Source organism: Tupaia chinensis, unplaced genomic scaffold, assembly GCF_000334495.1.
Source record: "Tupaia chinensis unplaced genomic scaffold, TupChi_1.0 Scaffold000350_1, whole genome shotgun sequence".
Classification (NCBI taxonomy): Eukaryota; Metazoa; Chordata; class Mammalia; order Scandentia; family Tupaiidae; genus Tupaia; species Tupaia belangeri.
The window spans coordinates 5,825,781-5,853,262 of NW_006159844.1; the positions used below are offsets into that span (position 1 = coordinate 5,825,781).

Below are 27,482 nucleotides of genomic sequence, written 5' to 3' on the forward strand. Positions count from 1 at the left end.
CTCTTCTGCAGTTCATTGTCTCTCTTCTCTTCCATCTCTGTTAGCTTCACCATTATGAATATTCTAGATTCTTTATTAGACATTTTCATGAACTGTCTGTGGATGAAGAGGAGCTATTTTTTCCCCTTGGAGGAGAGGTATTTTCTTTCCTGTGGTGGCCCTACAGTGATTTCTAGTCATCTGATGGATGGCGTGTTTCTTCCTAAATTTGAAGTTCAATCTGAGTGTTCAGGAGCATGCAGAAAGAGATTATCTGGAATCTCTTTGCCGTTCCATTTTGATCCCTTTGTGCAACAGATTGAGTATATATTAAGGAATATGTTGACCCTAATAGTATTTCGATGTTTGGCTATAGTTTCCTTAGCTCCATCTAGAAACACAGTGAATGGAGATTGAAGAGCAGAGAGATGAGATAAAAGAAAAAGAAAAGGAAACAGAGAGAGAGAAAAAACAACTAAAAAGAATGAGAAAAAAGGGGGAAAAAAAAAAAAACAAAAAACAACTAAAAAAATTATTATTTTTTTGGAAAAAAAAGCAAAAAATAGAACACTAGTTCTCAGGAGCCATGGAGGAATCTTCTTCTGAAGGCCTGCCCCTTGTCTCTCCTGGATATGGGAAGGGGGAAGGGGATTATTAGCAAGATAAAGATGGGGCTGAAAGCCAAGAGAATACTTTACTTTAAAAAATTTTAAAAAGGAAAAATTACAAAAAATGAGAAGACAGAGATAGAGGCAGAGAGAGACAGAGATAGAGAAGAAGACATAGAAAAGGCTTAAGGAGCTTCCTTCCACTCAAGTTTGCGGTCTAGAGGCTGAATTATCAGTAGAAAGTCTTCATTTCTCTTCCCTGAAATCACTCTTTCTCAGGAGCCATCAAGGTGTCTTCTGAAGGCCCACCCCTTGCCTCTCTACTAGAGTTTGTGGGCTGGAGGCTGAATTATCAGTAGACAATCTTCCTTTCTCTTTTTTCCTGAAATCACTAGTTCTCAGGAGCCATGAAGGTGTCTTCTGAAACATTTTTTATTATTTAAGAGATTTTTGCTTTAGGGCACATGTGCTCGCCTGAGAGGCAGACAGAGAGACAGGGAGGAAAAAAGTGAGAAATCATCTCCGAGGCGGGGAATGGCCATGCTGTAATCCCTTCTCCTCCATTCTCCTCTCAAGACCTTGGGCACGCATGCATATGTGTCCAGCAGGATTTTGAAGCCTCCAAGTCTGACACTGGAACCACAGTTAGCCACGTCAGAGTCCAGCAACATAACTACTATGCTATCTGCTGGTCCTACATATTATTTTTATATATCATAAAGTATTCTTCTAATTTTTGTTTTATACCAATTAAAATGCTACATGGCCTGGTGGTTAAGGTGGCCATACCCTCACATGGCTGACTGCGTGGTTTGAGTTTTGGACTCGTTGGCTTGAGAAACATATCGGGCAATTGCACATGTGTGGTCAAAGTCCTGAAAGGAGGGAGAGATGGAAGAGAAGGAATTGTGGTATGACCACATTCTCCATGGGGAGTGCTTTTTCTTCGCCCTCTTTTCCTGTCTTTCTGTATCCCTCTCTGACTCTCCCAAATGTATAAATCATTTGTAGCTTGTAGGCCATACAAAAACAGTAAGTTGAATTTGGCCTGTGGGCTATAGTGTGCAGATTCATGGTACAGAGAAAAGGATTAAATAAAGGTTATAGGATAAAAGCATCAGAGACCCTCTTTTTAAAATAAAACCACAGAGTATGAAAGGCAAAGGTTGCTAGATAGGGTGGAAAGTGCCTTTTTTTTTTTTTCGTAAGATTTTTTTTGCCATCGTGTACACTCACCAGAGAGGCAGAGATAGAGAGAGGGACAGTGAGAAGTCACACACACACACACCCACACCCCCTCGGGGTGGGGGATAGCCACACTGCAATCCCTTTTCCATTCTCCTCTAAGGATTTTGGGTATGCATACATATATGCCCAACCTGATTTTCAAGCCACCAGGGCTGGGGCTTGAACCGCTGTCAGCCATGTGGGAGTTCCGTGCCTTCACCACTCCATAACCTGCTGATACCAAGAAAAGAGCCATTTTTAAAAAAAATTTGCTACAGAGCACATGTGCCTGCTGGAGAGAGACATAGACAGAGACAGAGAAAGTGAGAAAGCACTCACCAATAGGGATGATCATGCTGCAATCCCTTTTCTTCCACTCTCCTCTCGGGATTCTGGGCTCGCACATTCACACACATGTGTCTGGCATGGTTTTCAAACCGCTGGGTTCAGATCTCCAACCATGCAGTCAGCCAGGTGGGATCTAGCAATCTTAACCACCATACCACTGGCTGGCCTGAATTCTTCGAAGCCAAATTTAGTAGTTTTGGGAATCTTTCCTAATCTGTAAAACTAGAATAATGTCTACATTTATATGGTGATTACAGTAGCTAACTTTTGTTGCATAACAAACCATTCCCAGACTGGCAGATGGCATGGTAGTTATGATGGCCAACCACAGTTCAAGCCCTGGACTTGGTGACTTGCTTTCTCATTTTCCCTCTCTCTCATACTGTCTCTCTCTGGTCAAAATTAAAATAAATAAAGTTAAATAAAATAATTATTAAAGGAAAAAAAAAATCCCAAAAGTTAGTGGTCCAAATCGGTAAACATTATTCTCAAAAGTTTGTGGTTGGCTAGAATGTTCTTAACAGTTTGTGATGACCTGGCTAGTATTAGATTGTGTTGGTTCTGGAATCTAGGATAGCCTTACTCATGTGTAGGGCTTCAGACTGGGATGGCTTCAGTTTACTTTAAGGTGGCCTCTCATTTTTCAGGAGGCCAGCCGAAACTTGTTCCCAGGATGGTAGAAAGGGTTCCAGGAACGAGAGAGGGCAAGCCTCAATCTGTAGGCACAGTACAGGCCTCAGCATGCTTCATGTTTGCTGGTGTTTCATTGGCTAAAGTAAGTCACATGAGTAAACCCAGCGTTAATACGGGAAGAGATCAAAGAAGAACGCTTCAATTCAGTAATTGCACCACTCTGCCTCAGTGGTTAATATTAGAACCCCAGCATAGAGCCTTGCACATAAAATACCCAGTAATTGTTAGGTCCTTCCTATACTTATCAGAGACAGGTGAAGAGTCTTCCAGCTGTGATGACTCATCTTTTTCTAGTTAGTCTCTAGTTTTCTTATGTCATAGTCACTGTTCTTAAGAGTTTGCTGTGTATCATTTTAGGGAGATGTTAATAGCAGTCAACTTTGAGAACTAACTATGTTCAGGTACTGTTCGTAGCTTTTTACAAGTACCGTTCTGTTTTAATCCCGTAATAGCCATTGTCTTATTTTATAGTTGCAGAGTTCATATGCAGAAGTTAATTGATTGTTTTTAAGTTTATCTCTTCTATGAGAGTGAAAGAGGGAGATAAGCACTTCCAACAGGGCCTAGCCACAATCCTCTGCCCTTGCCTACTTTTATTCTAGCCTTCCCAGCCACCCAGGATCATGGACGTGCTCACAGCATGTACAGGTTGACCAGGGAACCAAACCCCCACGATTTCACATACAGGTCCAGAATCACTGGAACAGTGGGTTACTGCTTGTCACCAAGCCTCCTCCACAGAGGTTAACTAATTAGAACTTGCCCAAAGTCACTAGTGGTATAAACATTTTCAACCATAGGCAGTGTCAGAATCAGATGCTGCTTTCTTTTTTGTGAGGGCTAAATGAGTATGAAAATAAATTTTTTTTTTAAAGAGAGATTTTACTATAAGGTGTGTGTGCTTGCTAAAGAGAGAGAGACAGAAAGTGAGAAGTCACCCTCCTCCAGGGGGGATGGCCATGTTGTAATCCGTTTTCCTCTCATGATTTTGGGCATGCATGCACACAATGCCCAGTATAAGTATTAAGCTGCCAGGTTTGGGACTTGAACTACAGCTGACTATGTGGGAGTCCAATGATGTAACCATTATGCCACCTGCTGGTCCCAGAATATGAAAATAATACTAAAGGATAGCAATTAAATGGATTAAAAGATGAGAGTTGAATGCATTTATTGAATACCCACTATTTACTTTTCACTTTACATGAACATTTTATAATTTCTGCCAAAACATGGTCAGATTAAATTTTTTATTATTTGCTATAACATTGATTCAGATCATACTGTTGAGTGTTGAAATTCAGCATCTTCTAATCATTAATTTGAGGAGAAAAACTAATAAATAGGTTATCCAGCTATTTAAATTCTTAACTATTGTACTTATCAGAGAGTGTCTTAATTATTTTACTTGTGTGTTCTGAGACGTTTAAGCTTTCTTATCAAATATTTTGCTACTAGATGAAAGAATGCTATTTTTGTTTGAGCTACCCAAAATGAGTCTCCAGATCAGTCTTCCAGCAAGAAAGTTCCATCTAGAAAAAGGGAGTATTAAGTATAATTTTGTTACCTAAATTTGTTGTATGTAGAATAATTTCTTTGCAAGTTCTTTTACCTGTTTTTATACACTGTGTTTTATGTGTAGAATCATCTGACTTTATTTACTAACTAATCATAAGAGAGAATACTAGAATACTGATCATCTTTCATGGAAATGGGGATTATAGGAATGACTTTTCTGTTTATAGTTAAGATACATACAAACTATAGAATAGGATACCCTTGTGCCAGCAGCCATGGTATGGTGGTGAAGGCAGCTAGATCCCACATGGCCACTGCTGGTCCCCCACAAACTTTTTTTTTTTTTTTTAAATTAGAAAGAGGCAGGACCAGCAGTTAGCGTAGTGGCTATGTTGCTGGAATCCCATGTAGTTGACTGCGGTTCAAGTCCCAGATCTGGTGGTTTGAACACACACTGGGCACATGTGCGTGCGAGCCCAAAATTCTGAGAGGAGAAGGGTATGTGGCATGGCCATCCCCCCTGGGGGGTGATTTCTCACTTTCTGTCTCTCTGTCTCTCTGTGTCTTTCTGGCAAGTGCATGCGCCCTATAGCAAAAACCTCTCCAAAAAAAGAAAAGAAAAGATTAGAAAGAGGTTAGCAGGGGGCATAGTAGTTAAGGTGCTGAATTCCCATTACTGACCACAGTTCAAGTCCTGGACTTGGTGGCTTGAAAATTACACTGAGTACATGTGCATGCATGCCCAAAATTCCAAGAGGATGATGGAGAAGACATTGTGGCATAGCCATCACCCCAGGGATGGGCAATGATTTCTCACTTTCTCTCTCTGTCTTTCTCTGGCAAGTGCATGCACCCTATGGCAAAAACTTACAAGAAAAGAAATAGGGCTCCTTTTATCTTTTGTTTGCATTATACACAATTCCCTAGTTTTCTTCTGGCAAGTATAGCAAAATGAATCTGTATTTCAGTGATAGCTAGCAAGAAGACTTATTTCAATTAGCCATTCTCATGTGTGTTCATGCTTTTAGAAAAGCAGTAGCTATGGACTGACTCCATGGCACAGTGGTTAAGCCTTGTGCATAGGGAGCTGGATCCCACACGCCTACTCCTGGCTCAAGTCCTAGCCCTTGTGGCTTGAAAAACATAGAGTGCATTTGCCTAAAATCCTGACAGGATGGGGAAATAGAGGAAAAATGGACTGTGGTGTGACCATGCCCCATGGGTGAGTGTTTTCTCTCTTTCCTCCTGTCTCTGTCTATCTGTCTCTCTTTTTGGTGAGCACATGCACCTGCTGGAATTAAAAAATAAATAAGTTTATATTTTAAAAAAGAAAAGCAGTTACGTCTCAGTTTAATTAAAGAATTTGAATTAAATAAGAATTTATGGGACCGACAGGTAATGTAGTGGTTAATGACGCTGGATTCCCACATGATCAACCGCGGTTCAGGTCCTGGACTTGGCAGCTTGCTTTCTCACTTTCCCTTTCTCTTTCTCTCTGTCTCTCTCTGGTCAAATTAAAAAGTTATAATAACAAATGGAGTTAAATAAATAAATAATTTTTTAAGATTCCCATTTAGATAGATCTTTATCCTAAGTAGTTTAAACTAGTAAAAACTCATTTGCTGTAAAGTAAGTTACTGTCATACACCCTTTACATAAAAAAAAGATTTAGGGACCAGCAGATGACATAATGGTTACATCGCTGCATTCCCATATAGTCGACCACAGTTTGAGTCTCAGACCTGACAGCTTAAAACTCATGTCAGGTGCATGTGCATGTGTGCCCAAGATCCAGAGAGGAGAATGGAGGAGAAGAGATTGCAGTGTGGCCATCCCCCTGTGGGGTGATTTCTTGCTTTCTATCTCTGGCAAGAGCACATGCCCTATAACAAAAATCTCTCTCTGAAAAATAAATACATAAACAAATAAACCCAAATTTATTGAATTTACATAAGATACAGTTCACCTTTTCTTGGTATAGTTCTGCTCGTTGACATCTATCATCACCACACAATCAAGATGTAGAACATATCTGTCACCTACTCCCCCCAGAATGTGTGCCCCATTTGTAGTTAACCTTTGCCCCCACCTCCTAGCCTCTGACAACCACTGATCAGTATTGTCCGTGATGCTGGAACCGTGTGAGAAGATCCCAGGTTCAAGTCCCAAAGTCTTCTTGTACATACCAGATGTTCACACATGCCCGTGTTCCTGGTTGGCTGAATCTGGGAGTGGATCACAGTGCAAAGACTTTGTTGGAGGTACTTGTCTCCCTCCCTCCACCTGAGTCTTTCTCATGAAAGAAAGAAAGAAGTAAACTTAAAGCAAAAAAAATTTAAATGAGGTACCATGTATCCCTAATTAAATTTATTTTTTTAATTCTGAACTTCAAAGTAATCAGGTTTACTCTGTACTTACCTTTAATGTTGAAGTAATTATCCAAGTGCTGTTTTTTTTTTTTTTAAATAAGTATTCTTGCACCTGTGTTATAAGAAAATAAAAGGTTGATAAGGCAGGGATGGGGGGAGAACAAGTGTAAAGTATTTGCAGATTCAGTATAATCCATTTTTAGAGACCCACACAGAGAAGGGGCAGTCCCTTATCTCAAATCTCCCCAGGCTTCTAGTCATCTTTCCTTTTGCTGTTAACTGTTAACCTTGTACCCCAAATGCCTTATAAAAAGTCTGCTAATATCTCAGTTCTAGAATGTTTTATAATTTGCCTTTGTTTTAATGAGTTTTTGCTTTGAGATAAAATTTAGGCTAGACTATTAAATATACTTTTTTTTAGGAGAGTGGTATATACAGTTCTAGAATATCCTAAGAAAAGATTATTTTCGTGTTCAACTTGTCACTATTATAGATTTATGGCCTGCTAATGTGAGGCCCTCATTCTGTGCTTGCTGCTGCAACAGGGTATTGCTTTTACTCTGAATAGTTTAGGTTGTTAGCACTTTACAGAGCCTCTCAAGGTCTGGGCTTACATCTCTGAAATACCTTTGGATCAGTGTAATTGGGTCAGAATAATTCTTTGGTTCCCCTCAAGTCTAGTCTTAGGGTGGAAAATTAGAAGATAATATGGGCTGCTAAGGTTAAAGTTTTGGCTATACCATTACTGGTTGTGTGATTGAGAATGAATCACATAAATCTGACTCTGAATTTCATCTTTTGGAGAATGTGTAACTTGTAGAATCTTGATAATGAAAAGAGAAATACGTATGTTACATATTTATCTAGCATATACAAACTGTAATAAGGACCTTCTTTTGATTATCAATGTCCACTGTGTCCTCAAATTGAACACAACTTCAATTTAGAAAGTCTGTATTCTTCAAGGTCTTGTACTGAGTCTTAGTCAATGATTATCTAACCCTTTATTATACCCAGTAAGTTTCGGGTTTCCTAGAACCAAAAATGGTAGTAAGAAGATTGGAAAGAGAGAGACAAGTTTGAAAATCTGTTAAAAGGTGTTGACTTGACATCTTATAAGGAGCTGAAGTTTAGCTAATACCAGTAAGAGGCCTAACCTCGATTAGATTGATAAGGAATGCTGCCCATAGTTAGGGTGTGGTATAAAGTGAATAGCAGCATGATAATAACTACTATAATTTATATATATTAAATATTGACCACAGTCTAGACAGTGTCCCTATGCTGTACTGAATTCCTTCTCCCTATTTCTTCTGTCGGGGAATTTTACTTCTTTCTGTTAGTTTTAAATGTGTTAGTCCTTAAATAGTTGTAGTGAATAGTTCTGTGCATCTTACTGGGATCAGACTGTTCCCCCCGGTGAACTGTTAAACCACTTTAGGCCCCACATCAACTGTACCAGGTTTAGGGTGGACTCGTTTTACTTTTGTTTGTCTGTTTGTTTTCTTATGTCCACCACCATCACCACTTAGGGGCACTTACCTGGGTTCTGCTAGTGAGGCTGTCTGTACCTTAAAGAAACATCATCATAAGTTCCCTAAAAAGCTTCCTTCATTACCTCATTGGAAGCCTAGGTAATATGATTCCTGGATGTGATATCTAGGCCCTTCTAAAGTGAGTCCATTTAATTGTTTCATATTTTTCTGCTGTTTATGTTACTAAATTATAGTCTTTTTATCAGTAGACTATATAATTACCTAACAGATTTTGATATGACTTCCTGTAGCTGTTCCTCTTCAGACACACTAGTTTATTTCTGCCAGCCAGTGGTGAAAGTCAGCCTATAATTCTTTAGACACTATTTCCGTTTCCTACCAATGTAGGATTTGGTAATTGAGCCTCTTCTCAAACTTTAACGTTAGAACAGGGGAAAAAAATAATTTTTTTCTTCACAGAGGTGAAATAAAATTTTTACCGTTTATTTAAAATGATGATTAAATCATTTTTAAGTGTGCAATTAAGTGGCATTAAGCACATTCACAGTATTGAGCAACCTTTACCACTATTTCCAGAACTTTTTCATCATCCCAAACAGAAACTGTGTACCCATTAAGCAATAACTCCCCATCATACCCTTCCCCCAGCCCCTGGTAACCTTTATTTTTTTTACTGTCTCTGTGGATTTGTCTATTCTAGATATTTCATATAAATGGAATCACATACTGTTTGTCCTTTAGACTTATCTCACCAATATATGTTGTATGTATCAGAATTTCATCCCATTTTATGTCTGAATGTTCCATTGTATGTATATATCACATTTTGTTTATCCATTCACCTGTTGGTGGCCATGGTTTGATCCCACCTTTGGGCTATTGTGAATAATGCCTTTATGAACATTAGTGTACAATTATCTGTGTAATTCTTTTCAATTCTTTTGGATATATAGACACTTCTCACTTAAAGACCAAATTCTAGTCCTATGACTAGGTCATTAAGTGGAATGAAAGATAAGCGAGGAGCTTAAAGGCACAAGTCTTGTGGTGTGCCATAGTGCCATAGGATAGTATTTTTCAATAGATATCATGTGACACCACACTAGAATAATGTAATTCTATCCATACACAAAATAACCTTCAATAAGCACCAGAAAGTGATAAGACACACCACAACACATAATATAAATCTGGCATAATCATTTTTATTTATTCTAAATACTACTTTGGATGTACAATAAATTACAAACGTATAAACCAAATATGTAGTGTGGCATGATTGTGAATGCTTTGTATAGTGCTTACTAACCTACTGCAGGAATGAGACAAAGACGGAGAAAGGGGATTCCTTTTCCCCCAAGTTGAAGCCATGGTTAAAGAGGTAGTAGGTCATTATGTGAGGAGTGGCTGTATACGTAGAAGTAGAATTGCTAGGTTACATGGTAATTCTATCTTTAACTTTATGAGGACTCACTGAACTATTTTTTTATAGTAGCTGTGTCATTTATATTCCTACCAGCAATGCACCCTCTTTTCATGTACTTATTGCCATTTTAATTTTTTTCTCTTTTTTTGAGAAATGTCTATTCAGCTCTTTTGCCCATTTTTGATTGGGTTTTGTTTGTTTAAGTTGTAAGAGTTTCCTTCCTATTCTGCTGTATCTTTGTCTGGTTGGGTATCAGAGTAATTCTGGATTTAGAATGAGTTAGGAAGTATTCTGTCCTCTTCAAATTTGGGGAAAGATTTTGAGAGAACTTGTGTTAATTCTTCTGTGTTCGGTAGACTGCACCAATGAAGGATCCTGTCCTGGGCTTTTCATTGTTAAGAGAGTTTTGATTACTAATTGAGTCTCCTTATTAGTTTCAGGTCTTGTCAGATTTTCTATTTTTTTTTTTTTTTTTTTGGAGAGGTTTTTTGCTATAGGGCGCGTGTGCCTGGCAGACAGAAGAGAGAAACATAGAGATAGAAAGCGAGAAATCACCCCCCCAGGGAGGATGGTCATGCCGCAATCCTTTCTCCTCCATTTTCCTCTTGGGATCTTGGGCACACACGCACACGCGCCCGGCGTGAGTTTAAGCCACCTGGTCCAGGACTCAAACCACGGTCGACTACGTGGGAGTCCAGAGACATAGCCATTACGCTAACTGCTGGTCCCAGATTTTCTATTTCTTAAATGAGTTTTAGTATTATGTGTGTTCTTAGGAATGTGTCCATTTCATCTAATAAGTTATTCAGTTTGCATACAATTATTGGGTTGTCAGAAAAGTCATGAAGCTTTATTTTTTTTATGAAGCATTTTTGTATAGAGAAATATATCATGACTTTTCTAACAACCCAATATTTATAGTATTCTCTTTTTTATTTTTTATTTTAACTTTATTATTATTATCATTATTATTTTCCAGTTTGATCAGAGAGAGACAGAGAGAGACAGAGAGGAAGTGAGAAAGCAAGCCACCAGGTCCGAGACTTGAACCGCAGTTGGCCATGTGGGAGTCCAGCGCCTTTAACCACCATGCCACTTGCCGGCCCCATAGTATTCTCTTATAATCTTTTTATTTCTGTAAAATCAGCAATAATACCCTTAGTGTCATTTCCGATTTTAGTTATTTGAGTCTTCACTCCTTTTTCTCAGTTCTTTTTAAAAGCACAATGAAAAAGACAAAGGGGCGGGGCAGCAGGTGTTGTGGAGATTAAGGCAGCTGGGTCCCACATGACCAACTGCACAGTTCTAGCACTGGACCTGGTGGCTTGAAAAATCACACTGGGTGCATTTATGTGCATGCCCAAAATCCCAAGAGGAGTACAGAGGAGAGGGAAAGTGAGAAGGCACCCCCAGAGGAGATGGCCGTGCCATAGTCTCTTCTCCATTCTCCTTTCAAGATTTTGGGCACACACATATGCACTTGGCATATAGTGTTGCACGATTGTGAGTGCTTTGTATAGTGCAAAGCCACCAGGTCTGGGATTCAAACCATGCATTTGGCCATGTGGAATCCAGCAGCTATAACCACCATGCCACCAGCTGGCCCAGGAATATTTTAATTGATGGTGACTGGGTCTGAAGTTGCAGCCCGTACAATTCAGATAGAGTACATAGCGTAAGGAAAGCCAGTATAGGGGTGATAGAGATAGTTAATAGGAGCTTTCTAGAGATCAGGCGTCACAACAAAAGTTATGATGAAGAATAAATTTTATGGACTGGAGAATTTCATAGTTGAAAATATCATATGCTATGAAAAACTTTAAAACTCAATCTGCATAATGATATATTCCAGTATTTTATTTTCTAACCAGTTACTTTAGTTAAAAATATAATTGCTAAAAACAAAACACATTTTCACAGTAGTAGTTAGAAACTTTAATACCCCACTCTCAATAATAGATAGAACAACCATACAGAATATAAGTAAGAAAATAGAGGACATGAACTATATAATAAACTAGATTTAACAGACATATGCTGAACACCCAACCGAATAACAGAATACATGTTCTTCTCAAGTGCTCATGGGACATTCTCAGGATAGACCATGTGTTAAATCACAAGTTTAGTCACATTGGATTTTAGAAGGTATATAGAAGAGAGGGGGATTTATCATGGACTTTGGCTCATGTGATTATGGATGCAGAGAAGTTCACAACAGGCTGAAGAACCAGAGGCTGGTAGTGCAGCTGTTCCAAGTCCAAAGACCTCACTCAGAACCAGGGAAGCTGATTGTATAACACTCAGTCACAAGCTGAAGGCCCGATAACCCGGGAGGCCACTAGTGCACGTCCTGGAGTCCAGAGGTTGAAAACCCGAAGTTCTGATGACCACAGGCAGGAGAAGAGTGTCCCAGCTCCAGGAGAGAGAGATTTTGCCTTTTCTCTGGCATTTTGCTCTTTCTGGGCCCCCAGCTCTTTGGATGATACCTACCTACATTGAAAATGAATCTTCTCTTCTTGGTCTGCTGACTCATTGGCCAATCTCCTCTGGAAACACTTCACAGATATACCCAGAAATAGTACTTCACCAGTTTGCACCTTAGGTGTCAACTTGACTAGATTAAGGGATACTGAGATAGAGAAGTTACAGTATCTTCTCTAACCACAAGAAAATGAAATGAGGAATTAATAATAAGAAAAACTAGAAGATTCACAAATTTGTGGAAATTAACATGCTCTGAACCAATAAATAAAAGTAGAAATCATAAGGAAATTAGAAAACACTGAGAGATGAATGAAAATGAAATTAGAAAATATTGATACCGTGGTGTAATGGTTACATGACTGGACTCCCACGTCGTAGATCGTGGCTTGAGTCCCAGACCCAGTGGGCTTAAAACTGTTGCCAGGCATGTGTGCATTCATGTCCAAGATCTTGAGAGGAGAGTGGAGGAAAAGGGATTGCAGCGTGGTCATTCTCCCTGTGTGTGTGGGAGGTGATTTCTGGCTTTCTGTCTCTCTTTCTGTCTCTGTCTCTTCAATGAATGCACATGTCCTTTAGCAAAAATCTCTCTTAAGAAAAAAAAAAGAAAAAGAAATTAGAAAATATTTAGAGGTGAATGAAAACAAAACCAAAACTTCAGGGACATTAGACCAACAGATGGTGTAGTAGTTATGTCACTGGAGTCCCACATAGTTGCAGTTCGAGTCCGAGACCCAGCTACTTAAAACTCACACTGGGTACGTATACACATGTGCCCAAAATCCCAAGAATAGAATGGAGGAAAAGGGATTGTGGTGTGGCCATCCCCCTGGGGAGTGATTTCTTACTGTTTCTGTTTCTCTCTCTGGGGAGCACACATGCCCTATAGCAAAAATCTCTCAAAAAACAAACAAACAAACAAACAAAAAACAGAAAACAAAAATAAAAACACCCTAGGGGACACAACAAAAGCAGTGCTAAAGGAAAAAGATCCATGAACACTTACATTAAAGACAAGAAAGATCCCTGGGCTACAGGTGGTGTGGTGCTTAATGTGCCAGACTTTCACATGGCCTACCACTATTGGAGTCCTGGACCTGGTAGCTTGGAGACCATGCCAGGTGCATATGTGTGCATGCCCAAAATCCCAGGAGGAGAGTGGAGAAGGAATTTTGGCATGGTCATCCCCTCTGGGGGTGATTTCCTCACTGTTTCTCTCTGGCAAGTACACACAAACAAAAAAATAAGAAAGATCTCAAGTCAGTGGTTTAACTTGGCAATTTATGAAACTGGAAAAAGAATAAACCAAATCCAGAATTATTGAAAGGAAGAAAATAATAAAAATGTAATTGCTTAGAATCTTGATAAATTGAGCTTCTAAATAATTTTGCATTGTTTCAAATTGTAACTAATCTTTGTTTAAATTGGACATTACGGATTTTCTTTTGATAAATTGTTTACATCAGTCATAGTTTATAAAGCAAAATAACTATTTAGTTGTTCAAAATATTAGATTGTTCTAAAATATTTCGTTGTAAAATATGAAATTATTTGCATTTTAAAAATATATCATGTTATTTCAGGTTACAGTGTAGAATTTTGGAAGTCCTCCCTCCATCACATCAAAATGGTTTTGCTAATGGACATGTTAGCAGTGTAGATGGAGAAACTATTATTATAAGTGACAGTGATGATTCAGAAACACAGAGCAGTTCATTTCAAAATGGGTAAGTGATTTTTATTAACTTTTGAATTTTTTATCAGATTAATTATAATCTATTAAAATGACTTTTTCCTTCATTGCCCCTTTTCTTCTCTCTTTTCTTTCTAGTTATACTATAGCATACTGCCCATATAAACAATCTGGTTCAAAACAGATACTAGAATTTTAAAAATTGAAACTTATCCAGTTAACACTAATTAGCTGCTGAAGAGCAGTTGAAGATAAACCTTACTCAATTATATTTACACATTTCATTTTTGTTTACTTGAGAAAATTCATACTGTAATTATTTTTTAAATTTTAATTTATTCATTCATTTTATTTTAATTTGACCAGAAAGAGAGAAAGAGAAAGAAGGAAAGTGAGAAAGCAAGCTGCCAAGTCCGGGACTCGAACCGTGGTCAGCCATGTGGGAGTGTCCAGCACCTTAACCACCACACTACCTGCTAGTCCCTCATATTATAATTATTAATACTCCATGGTACACATGGTGAGAAACTCTGCTAACACATCAAATTCAGTCAACTGACACGGTGTCAGCTGAGTGCTATTAGGAAAAACTTAACACAAACTTATGTAGATTTATCATTTAAAATTTCAGCTGAGTTCTCAACTGATTAAAAGTTTTTTTATATGATGAGCAGGTGGTATAGTAGTTAAGGCACTGACTCAGATGTAGTTGACTGTGGTTTGAGTCCCAGATCCAGCAACTTGAGACTAATGCCAGGTACATATATATGCATGCCCCAAATCTCAGAGGAGTGTGGAGGAGATGAGACTGTGGCATGACCATCCCCCCCAGGGGTTAGTTTCTTTCTGTCTGTCTCTTTTCTCTCCTGTAAGTGCACACGCCCTATAGCAAAAATCTCTTAAAAAAAAAAAAGATTCTTTTACACATTTTAGCTCAACAGCCTCCTCTGTTCTCTGCAACAGCTATTCTGAATTTTTACTTCTCTATTCTGTTTCCTTTTAGGCATCGCAAACTTTAAAATACATTCTCTAGCCTATCTTGTGTCTTTCTACTTCCCTAATTTTAGTAAACAGCATAATATTCAAATAACTAACCTTAGGCCATTCTTAACTACTTTTAATTACTTTGCTCCTGAAATGCAAGTGTCTTTCAGGTTCTGCCTTTAAGACTCTTGTGGTTCAAGTTCTCATTTCTGATCTGTTATTGTCACTATACCTAGTATTTGAGAATTAACTATGACCAAGCACTGTGCTAAGTGCTTCATATATGTATTTTGTCAGACCTGGAACAGTATTATTGTCCTTATTTAACAAGGAAGAGCCTCAGTCTTAGGAATGTTACTTGGCTTTGTACAAAGTCATCTAACTAGCACATTACCTGACAGAATAAATGATTTACCTGAGTGAATGAGCATGGCATAGTCCTAGATAGTAAACCTTTTGATTCATCTCATTTTTTCTTGAGTTGCTACTGTTAAGGAGGAGAATAAATTAGTGTATCATTTTTCTGTGTCTATCATTGCATAGGGTTTGGAATGCAAAATGTAGTGGATTTTGTGGTAGTTAACATATTGGGTCACTGGCAAAGTCCTGACACATTTTTGCATAGAAAAACAGAAAAATATGCCGCAATTTTTCTGACAACCTAATATGTCTTTTAGCATCTTTGTTAGCAGGCCACATGTTTTTTTGTGTCAAAGATTGTTACGCATATATGAAGTTAATTTTAAATCAGAAGAGTACACACATAAGTAGAGATATAAGTAAAAATGTAAGTAGGGCTAGCCCCATAGTGTAGTGGTTAGGGCCTGTGCATAGGGAGCCAGGTCACACATGGCCATCCGCCGTTCAAATACTATCTCTGGCTTGAAAAATACTCTGGGCATGTATGTTCACGAGTCCAAAATCCTGACAGGATGAAGAAATGGAGGAAAAATGACTGTGGTATGACTGCAAAACTTACTGGGAGATTTGTTCTCTCCCTCTGTTTCTCAAGTGCATGTGCCTTCTGGCAATTAAAAAAAAATGCAAGTATTAGTTCATGATGATAAGTAGAAGTAAAGTCTATTATTTTCAGATTAATGTATTGGAATACCTTTTAAAAAGTTTAATCTAAGATAAAAAAAAAGAAAAGAAAGAAACTAAGCCCAGTCTTAAAGAACTAAACATAGAAGCCAACAGATGGCACAGTGGTTAAGGTGCTGGATTCCCACTTGGCCTACTGTGGTTCGAGTCCCAGACCTAGTGGCTTATTTTCTCAGTTTCTTTCTCTTGCTCTCATTTTCTGTCTCTGTCTCTCTCTGGTGAGCACAGGTGCCCTATAGCAAACTTAAATAATCATAATAATAAATAAAATTAAAAATTAAAAAGGAGATTTTGTGTATAGAATATATTTATAAAAATCAATGTTTAAATATAGTAAGTGTTTATCTATATGAATTTTTTTCTTTTTATAATGGCTTATCGGAGCCAGCAGGTGATGTGGTGGTTAAGGACGCTGGACTCTCACATAACCAACCGTGGTTTGAATCCTGGACCTAACAGCTTGCTTTCTTGCTTTCTCTCTCTCTCTCTCTGTCCCTCTCTGAACAAATTTAAAGAAAGAAAGAGAAAAGAAAGAAAGTTAAAAACAATTCTTTAATAATAATGGCTTATCATTTAAGACTATTTTATAGTAATTTTTAATATAGCATAATTTTTTGTTTTTTAAAAATTTGCCAAAGGGCATATGTGCTTGCCAGAAAAAGATGAGAGAGAGACATGTCCTGTGGAGTGTGGTCATGCCGCAGTTTCTTCTCCATTTTTCCATCCTATTGGGATTCGTAGCATGATCTATAGGTTCAATGCAATCCCTATCAAAATCCAAGCAAGTAATTTTTAAAAAAATATTCTATTTATTTAACTTTGTTTGTCATTATCATTTTTTTTATTTGACCAGAGAGAGAAAGGGAAAGTGAGAAAGCAAGCTGCCAAGTTTGGCAGTCAAATTGCAGTTGGCCATGTGGGAGTCCAGCACCGTAACTACTATACTACCTGCCAGCTCTGCAACAAGTTATTTTGTGCATATCAGAAACTGATAATAAAGGGGATCAAAAGACCCAAAATAGCCAACACAGTTTGAAGGAGAACAAAGTCAAAGAAATGATACTACTGAACTTCAAGACTTTTACTATAAAGCTGAGTAATAGAGTGTGGTATTAGCCAAAGAATAGACAAATAATCAGTGAACTAGGTCCAGGATTTGAACTGCTGTCTGCCAGGTGGGAGTCCAACACCTCAACCACCATGCCAGCTGCTGGCCCCAAAGATAATTCATTTATACATATAAATTCCCAAAATTTATAGCCTTTAATCCATTAAGATAAGGTCCATTTATACGTTTTCTAATCTGTACACCAATACCTGAATACTCAATTGGAATCTGAACTTTTGGAAATTACCACTCATGTTACTGCTCATGGTAGTGTATTATTTTATTTACTGAAATATTATGGGGAAAATTAATGGCCTATAAAATTAGTGTATATTTTTTATTATGTATATATAATTATATGTATATAGCATATAGTCTAATGCATAATGAAAACATGTAATTATATATTACCACTGGTAATCTTTTAAGTGTAATCTATAGCATACTTGAGCAATTCTTAATATGTGTAAAACATAGTGATTAATTGTTAAGTTGGCACCTATTTCAAAAATATTAAGATAGATAACCCTTATGACTTGTTCTTGAACTATGCTGATTTATTAGAAAGAAAACTCATTTTCTTTTCCTCACTGTTATTTCAAGAAATTCTTTTGTTGATGGTGAGCCATGGTAGCACAGTGATAATACAATGCACCACAGTGTTGAGGCCATATGGGAAAGTATACTGGGTTTGCATCCCAAGGTCTCCCTGTGCATACCAGGTGGTGTGCATGCCATGATCATAGCTGACTGAGGGTGAGGGTAGGACCACAGCATGAAGTCTCTTTTTGGGGTAGCCCCCACCTCTGTCTCTCTCTCCCTCATAGAAGAAATAAACCAAAAAAATTAATTGGGCTGGCCCATGGAGCAGTGGTTAGGGGAACAGTTCAGGGAGCCAGAACCCATAAGACTGACCCCAGTTCAGGTCCTGGCCCCAGGAGGCTTGAAAAACATTCCAGGCTTATATACAGGTGTCTCCCACATGCCAGCAGGATAAAGGAGAAGGGATTGAGACATGACCACACCCCATTAGATGGAGTTTTCTCCCCCTCTCTCTGGTGAGCGTATGCAACTTGTGGCAATTAAAAAAATTTATTTTCTTGAAAAATTATCATTGCTTTTTTTAGAGAATTATTTATTAAATTTTATTTATTATTACTATTACTAATAATTTGACCAGAGAGAAGGAGCGGGAAAGTGAGAAAGCGAGCCACTAGGTCCATGACTTGAACCACGAATAATGTGGGAGTCCAGCACCTTAACCACCATGCCATCTGCCAACCCCAAAAACTTATCAGTACTTCTATTAGGACACTTAGAATTCTATCTCTGATCTGTTCTCTTGGAATAGTGCTTTTCAAACTCCATGTTTGAAATAACTTGAAAATGAACTGTAATAGAATATAAAAATGTTAGACAGCATTTTAAATAGTAGAGTTGAATATATAAATACAAATATAAATATAAATATACTTATATATTTATAAATATATCTCCTGGTTTATGTGTATACTGGGTCTCTGTAAAGATGCTTGGCCCTCCAACTTGGAGTTTATTGCTGATACAGATAAATAATCCAGTTTGGAGGGGTTTTTTTGTTTGTTTGTTTTGTTTTTTCGCCATAGGGCACATATCCTCACCAGAGAGACACACAGAGAGAGAAGGAGAGAGAGAAAAAGTGAGAAATCACATCCCCCCCACCCCCTCCAGGGGATGACTACACTACAATCCCTTCTCCTCCACTCTCCTCTCAGGATCTCGGGCATGCACACACCTGGCATGATTTCTAAGTTGCTGAGTCTGGGACTTGAACTGCGCTGTCAGCTGTGTGTCATCCAGTGCCTTAACCTCCGTACCTTCTGCTGGCCCCATTCCGGTTTTTTATTTTTTAATTACTTAATTTAATTTCATTTATTCATTCCTTTATTTTCATTTGATGAGCGAGAGAGAGAGAATGTGAGAAAGCAAGCCTCCAGGTCTGGGATTCAAACCATGTCCCGTCATGTGGGAGTGTCCAGCACTTTAACCATCACACTACCTGCTGGTCCCCCATTCCAGTTTTATTTTTGACTGTGTATATTTCCCTTTTGAGATGAACCCTTCTTCCACCTGTATATATGTCACTTTATATTTATATTATGTCACTTTAACTTTATATTAGCATCATTGCCTTTGCTTCTCTTTATCATCTTTTTATACCATATATTCTATTCTCTGTAACACCTACTTTTATATTCTGTGCACATTGCCACCATTCCCATTTAAGTCTATGCAACTATCAGGACTCAATAGCTTTCTGACTGGTACCCCTGTTTGCACTCTTGCTCCAGTCTGTTCTCCACGTTAACACCAAAGCGATCCTTCTGAATGAAGTCTAAGTTAAATCATTATCCCCTAATTATTCACAGTTCTTTACCGGCTTCACACATAGTAAAATCCAGAGCCCTTTATTAATGAACTGTAATCTGGCTCTGCTGTTGCCTCTCTGACCAAATTTTTCATTCTTCCTGTTCTACAGCTTGTGTAAACTACATATGTTTCCACCTCCAGTCCTTTAGGTGTCCTTGTCTTTAAACTCATTTCACCAAAATTTTCTCATGCGTTGGTTCCTCTTTCTTTCTTTTTAAAAAAGATCTCTGCTTTAAATATCAACTTCTTGGAAGGGTCTACCTTCCAAGGAAATCATTTCCCCATGTAAAATAGTGACTCTGCAACTCTGTCCTCTGTTCTCTTCATAGCACTTTCCACTTAACCTCTGTATATATTTTTTGTTTCTATTTTGACTTCTGAATCATAATTGTTCAGACTGATAATCTGACACATTGTAGGTTCTTAACTATTAAATGAATATACCCCCAAAAGGAAGAAAACATGAGAAGCTGGTGGAAGTGTTCTTAAAACAGAGTAAACTATATGATCTCTACTTTTGCTCTTGGTTTATATACTGTGGAGAAGATAGTTTAAAAGAAAATCTGAGACTTTTTAAAAACAAATTAATCTAATGTAAACTGAGTACTCTGTTTATTAATCTGTTGTCACTTTCTTCACCAAAAGGAAATTTATTGAATGAATAATTAAAATGCCTACCTAAAATAAAAAGTGCTAATAGAATGGTAGGTGCTGGGGAGGGGGTTCAGAACTTAAGAAGTCTTATTTCAAATAAAAATGCATGATTCTGTTATAGTATATTCTTAGCAACTAGATTTACATTTTAAAATCCCATCTTTCCAAATTATTAACTGATTTGTGTCTTTTTTTTTTAAGATTTATTTTTAATTATGTTTATTATCATTCTTCTTCAATTTTGACCAGAGAGAGACAGGCAGAAAGAAAGGAAGAGTGAGAAAGCAAGCCACCAGGTCCGGTACTTGAACCATGGTCGGCCATGTGGGAGTCCAGCACCTCAACCACCACACCACCTGCCGGCCCCAAATTATGAACTGATTTGTGTCTTTTCCCTCCTCTTTTTAGGAAGAAAAAGGATGCAATTGATCCCTTGTTATTCAAGTACAAGGTACAACCCACAAAAAAAGAGTTATATGAGTCTGCTATTGTGAAAGCAACACAAATCAGGTAACTTTTATTTTTTTTAAATTCTTATTTGAGGCCTAATCAAAGGAGAGAAAAATATTGAGTAGTGTATAAAAGAACTGTGTCAAGGTTATGTATGTATTTTAGGCAAATCTCCATCACTGCCTGTTAGGATTAGACTCTTGGTCATCTGAAAGTTGACATTATCAGCCAGCTATCAGCCTGCCACCTAAGAATCAATCTTGCATTACATTTGGTGTAAAATAATTTTTACTTACTTTCTCATCCCTTTTGCTCCATATATATGCTCATGTGTCCAAAGAAGATTGATAATAATATTAAGTGTTAAGTGAATCTTAAGTCATATATATCATTTTATATATTACGTTATTGGGAAAGTCATGATATATTTTTCTATGGAAAAATGAGTCATGATTTTCCTGATAACCCATATATATTATTTTTTTAATTTTTTTAAAGAGATTTTTGCTATAGGGTGCTTGTGCTCGTTGGAGAGACATAAAGTGAGAAATCACTCCCCATAGGGGGGTGGCTGTACTGCAATTCCTTCTCCATTCTCCTCTTGGGATTTTGGGCATGCACAGACACACATCTTGTCTGTGTTTCAAGCTGCCGTGTCCATGACAGCAGTCAACTACGTGGGAGTCTAGTGCTTTAACCACTATGCCATCTGCTGGTCCCCCAATAGCTCTGTTGCGGTGTATGTGGTTTGCTTGTCAGTCAGCTGGCTGGTTTGTTGGCATTTTGGGGCTTATCATTAGTTTAAAATCTCAAGAGTATTCTATATTTTATCATATATTGAAAAATAGTATTCCTAAGTTAATGTTCATGGGTTACTCTGATTTTCTGAGTTTATGAGCTAATAAATGCCATAGTTGAGACAAGAAATGTTTTCCTTATTCACAGTTGAGTTTTATCTTTAAAAAAAATTTTTTTTTGCTTTTAGTTCAAGATATTATTTATATAATGCAATTTCCTATTTAATATATTTTTTTCTACATACCTTTTTAAAAGTTTTTCCTATAGGGTCTATGCATTTGCTGGAGGAAGCAGACAGACAAAGAGAGAAAGGATTTGCAGTGAGGATGGGCACATGGCAGTCTCTTCTCCATGCTCCTCTTGGGATTTTGGGCATGTATGCACACATACACACCTGGCGTGTTTTTCATACTGCCAGGTCTGGAACTAGGACTTGAACTTGGCCATGTGGGATCTAGCTGCCTTAACCACCACGCCGTGGGCTGGCCCCTCTATTTACTTTTGACTTAAACTTTATATATAACTGTTCTGTTAGACTTTGAAAATAGTCTCATTAATTCATTTTGTTCTTAATTAGTGAGCCAAAGAATTAAAAGGAGAGAAAGTTAAACTCGATGATAAAACACTTAGACAACTAACTAATAGCTTTTTGTTGGCATGACTTAGAACTTTCTGTGATGGCAACGTTAAATGTGTGTTATCTAATATGATAGCCAAAAACAACATGTGACTTTTGAACCCTTGAGATAGGGCTAGTAAGAATACATTTTTAGGGAGCAGCAGATGGCATAATGGTTATGTCACCCTTATAGTCAACTGGGGTTCAAGTCCTAGACCTGGCAACTTAAAACTCATGCCAGGCACGTGTGTATGTATGCCCAAGATCCTGAAAGGAGAATGGAGGAGAGGAGATTACAGTGTGGCCATCCACCAGGGGGTGATTCTTGCTTTCTGTCTTTCTGTCAGTATATACAATATACAAACGTATATACTAGTTTTGTAATAGACTTTTTTTTCTCTTTTTTTTTTGCAGCGGTTTTTGCTAGAGGGTACATGCACTTGCCAGAAAGACAAAGAGAGACAGAGAGACAGAAAGCAAGAAATCACCCCCTGGGGGGGATGGCCATGCCGCAGTCCCTTCTCCACCATTCTCCTCTCGGGATCTTGGGCACTCATACACATGTGCCCAGCATGAGTTTAAGCCACCAGGTCTGGGACTCAAACCGCAGTCAGGACTCGAACCACTGTTGACTACATGGGAGTTCAGTGATGTAACCATTACACCATCTGCTGGTTCCAATAGAATTTTTTTAAGAGAGTTTTTTTTTTTTGCTATAGGTGCATGTGCTCACCATAGAGCTCTGTACCTCTCCAATAAGCACACACACCCAATAGCAAAAATCTCTCTCAAAAAAAAAAAAAAAAAAAAAGGAATGAATTTTTAATTCATTCACACACACACACGTGCCTGGTACTCTTTTGTTTGTTTGTTTTTGTTTTGTTTTGTTTTGTTTTTGAGAGGTTTTTCGCTATAGGGTGCGTGCGCTTGCCAGACAGACAGACAGAGAGAGACAGAGAGACAGAAAGCGAGAAATCACCCTCCAGGGGGGATGGTCACGCCGCAATCCGTTCTCCTCCATTCTCCTCTCGGGATCTTGGGCACGCACGCACACGCGCCCGGCGTGAGTTTTAAGCCACTGGGTCCGGGACGTGAACCGCGGTCGACTACGTGGGAGTCCAGCGACATAGCCATTATGCTAACTGCTGGTTCCCCCTGGTGTGTTTTTCAAGCTGCCGGGTCTAGGACTTGAACCATAGAGCTGGCTATGTTGGTTCAGTTGGTTCAGCTGCTGGCCTCACTCATTGAAGCTTTTAATTTAACCTTTTCTTAAAAAGAATGTATTGAATTCATTTTAAATATTTACTTTTTCTACAAATTTTTAAAATGTTATTTACCATTTTTGTTTGTAGTAGTATTCATTGCTGTTGAGGTGGTTGTTTTGCATTTGGGGATAGGGGGTAATCAAAAATAGTATGTTTCATGGCCAGTTGGTGGCGTAGTGTTAAGATATGCTGGGTTCCCACATGGCCAACCATGATTTGAGTCCCAGACCCAACAGCTTGAAACTCACACTGGGTACATGTGCATGTGTGCCCAAAATCCCAAGAGGAAAATGGAGGAGAAGGGAGTCAGCATGACTAACCCCCTCCCCCGCCCCAGAGGTGATTTATCTCTTTCTCTCTCTCTCTCTCTCTCTCTCTCTGCAGTGAGCTCAGGTGCTCTATACTAAAAATCTCTCTTAAAAAACAAACAGTATGTTTTATGAGCCAGCTAGGTGATGTGGTGGTTAAGGCAACTGAATCTGACATGGCCCACTGTGTGGTTCAAAACCAGATCCCATGGCTTGAAAAACCCTTTGAGTATATGTTCATGTCTGTCCACAATTCAGAGAGGAGACTACAGAAGGGACTGTGGCATGACCATCTTTCTTGGAGGGTGATTTCCCACTTTGCTTCTCTGTTTATGTCTCTATCTGGCAAGCACAGACACCCCCTATATCACATTTTTTTAAAGGTATATTTTGTAATCTTAACTTTAATTCACTTTAATATTCATCCCACTAATTTGTTGGCTGCCATTGAGATTTAAATACAAAATGTTTTAAAATTTAATAAAACCCATGTTTAACTCTGTAATATCCATTTGAGTGATTTATTTACTTAGTGTTACATGATATATGGCAGTGTACTGATTTTAATTTTTAAAAGTTTTGTGGTAGTACTTGTATATATTATGATTTTATAAAATTTAGTTTACTCTCTGCAGTGTATTTTTCTTGAGTCTTATTTAATTTCTGAATGGCTTCTCAGCAACAAATGTATATACTGATTATTTTTATTTTTATTTATTTATTTTAATTTGACCAGAAAGGGACAGAGAGAGAGAGAGAGAGCATGCAAGCGAGAAAGAAAGCAAATGAAGTGAGTAAGCAAGCCGCCAGATCTGGGACTCGAACCATCATCAACCATGTAGGAGTCCAGTCCTTTTAACCACTACACCACCTGCCAGCCCCTGTATATACTATTTTTGTAATGTACTTTTTTTTTTTTCTATAGGCGCATGTGATCACTAGAGAGATTAAGAAGCAGAAAGCGAGAAATCACCCTCCAGGGGGGATTGCCACTCTGCAGTCCCTTCTCCTCTATTCTCCCCTAAGGATTTTGGGCATGCACACATATGTGCCCAGTATAAGTTTTTAAGCCACCATGTCTGGGACTCAAACCACGGTTGACTACATGGGAATCCAATGACATAACCATCATGCCATTTGCTGGTCCCTATAAATAGACTTTTTAATAATAGATCTATTTAGGGGCCAGCACATGGCATAGAGGTTTCTTCACTGGACTCCTAATGGCTGACTGCAGTTCGAGTCCTGGACCCAGTGGCTTTAAACTCATGATGGGCTTCTGTGTTTGTGTGCCCAAGATCCCAGGAGGAGAATGGAGGAGAATGGATTTTGGCATAACCATCCTCCTGGGGGGTGATTTCTCCCTTTCTGTCTGTCTGTCTCTCCAACAAGCACATTTGCCCTATAGCAAAAATAGAATAATAGATCTTTTCAAATAGATCTTAGAACTCCCAACAATTACCTCTATATAGTTTTTTTTTTTTTGGAGAGGTTTTTGTTATAGGGCACGTGCACTCGTCAGAAAGACAGAGACAGACAATGAGACAGAAAAAGAGAAATCCCCCCCCAAGGGGGGTGGCCATGCTGCAGTCCCTTCTCCTCTTTTCTCCTCTTGGGATCTTGGGCACGCACACACGCACACATGCCCGGTGTGAGTTTAAGCCACTGGGCCCAGGACTTGAACCATGGTCGACTACATGGGAGTCCAGCGACATAGCCATTACACTAACTGCTGGTCCCCCTATATAAAATTTTTTGTAACTTGTACAAAAATACTATTGAAAGAGGGAATGTGCTTCATTTCCTAGACTTAAAATTCAGATGATATATTTAAGAGATTATGAAGTTTAGGTTGACTCTTTGACTCTAACTACTCTCCTCTCCTTTCTCCCTGTAGCCGGAGAAAGCACCTATTTTCTCGCGATAAACTAAAGCTTTTTCTGAAGCAACACTGTGAATCACAAGATGGAGTCATTAAAATTAAGGTAATCAGAATGGTGAAAATATTTGTTGGAATGAAGGAAAAGGAATAATGAGTAGTGTCATATGACATTGCAGGCCAGCAGAAGTGGCACAGTGGTAGCATAGCACTCTGCAGTGCTCAAAGCCCTGTGAGATGGTCCCAGGTTCACGACTGAGATCTCCTTTACCTGCTGGGCATGTGCATGCTCGTCTTTGATCTGGGATGGCTGAGACTGAGGGTGGATTGTGACATGAGCTCTCTATTGGGAGGGAATTTCTCCTTCCCTCCCATTCTTTCTTTCTAAGAAAGAAATAAACTTAAGAAACAAAAGCAAGAACTAGGGTCTTGGACCAGCAAGTGCATGGTGGTTAAGGCACTGGACTCCCACATGGCCTACCATGGTTTGAATCCTGAACCTGGTGGCTTGCTTTCTCACTTTCTTTCTCCCTCTCTCTGTCTCTGGTGAGTGCACATGTCCTATAGCAAATTTAAAATAATAATTAAAATAATAATAATATTAATACTAAATTAAGTTTAAAATAATTCTTTAAAAAACAAAACAAAACAAAAAAACTATGGGCTGGCTATGTAGACTAATGGTTGGAGGAGCCAAATCTCACGTGGCTAACCACTATTTGAATCCCAGGCCTCGGAAGATTGAAAAATGTGCTGGGTATATATGCATTTGTATGTCATATCCTGACAAGACAGAGAAATGGAGGAGAAGGGATTGTGGCACAATCACCCCCCACATCACCTTTTTTAAAAATTCATTTATTTATTTATCTGTTTATTTGTTGTGATTTTCAAGCCACCAGGTCTGAGACTCAAATTACAGTTGACCTTGTGGGAATGTAATGCCTCAACCACCATACCTCCTGCTGGCCCCAAACACCCCCTTTTGAAGGGTGCTTTTTCCCCTTCCTTCTCTTCATTTCTCTCTTTCTCTCTGATGAGTGCATCCTCTCTCTGGCAATTTAAAAATAAATAAAAGCTATGTTCTACCAACAAAAATATTATATAGATAATCAGATTCCTGGCAGAAGTGTTCCTATTTTGTAAGTTTTATTTTATTTATTTATTTTTATTATTTTTTTAGAGAGATTTTTGCTATAGGGCACATGCACTCGCCAGAGAGACAGACAGAAAGTGAGAAATCACCCCCTCAAAGGGGGATTACCATGCCGAAATTCCTTCTCCATTCTCTTCTTGGGATTTTGGGCACACACACACACATGCACCTGGCATGAGTTTAAGCCACCGGGTCTAGGACTTGAACCATGCTCGACTGTGTGGGAGTCCAGAGATGTAACCATTATGCCATCCGCTCGTCCCTGTTTTGCCATTTTTAAAATTTTGTATCATCATTTTCTTACACATTCCCTGAAATATCTTTCTATAAATAGCACTTGTTTTCTCTGAGAGAAAGAATGAATGATGATCTTGGCCATTAGGGTAAAAATAATAAAAAGCCTGGAGTTAGACATAGATGAAGGATCAACAGGTTTTGGACACAAGGTAAAAGAGAAACTTTTGGATTTAGCAACTATCCTAGAACCACACCACTTCTGATAAGAATGAGGTTGTCTTCTGAACTTAAAACTCTGAGTTAAAATTCAATAGATATTTGTAAATATTTCAGCTTTCACCAAGATCAGCTTTTAAGTTTGACACACAAAGTGCTTAAATTATCACCCCATCCTGTTAAGAAAATCTAAATGTTTATGAGACCAACAGTTAGCATAATGGCTATGTCGCTAGACTCCCACGTAGTCGACCATGGTTCGCGTCCCGGACCTGGTAGCTTAAAACTCACGCCGGGTGCGTGTGCGTGTGTGCCCAAGATCCCGAGAGGAGAATGGAGGAGAAGGGATTGTGGCGTGGCCATCCCCCCGGGGGGTGATTTCTTGCTTTCTGTCTCTCTGTCTGTCTCTGTCTGGTGAGCACATGTGTCCTATAGCAAACTCCCCCCCCCCCAGGGG

At 38.6% G+C, this 27,482-nt stretch overlaps 1 protein-coding gene across 1 annotated transcript in view; it reads left to right on the forward strand.

The window, feature by feature from the left end:
* Positions 1–27,482, forward strand: part of BAZ1A (bromodomain adjacent to zinc finger domain 1A) — a gene marked incomplete in the record, with an annotated part of 136,939 nt that overhangs the window by 26,527 nt on the left and 82,930 nt on the right. Inside the window, 3 exon segments of the mRNA XM_014589296.2 lie at positions 13,732–13,875; positions 20,506–20,607; positions 25,435–25,522. Of these exon segments, the coding sequence (XP_014444782.1) occupies positions 13,732–13,875; positions 20,506–20,607; positions 25,435–25,522 (334 nt within the window).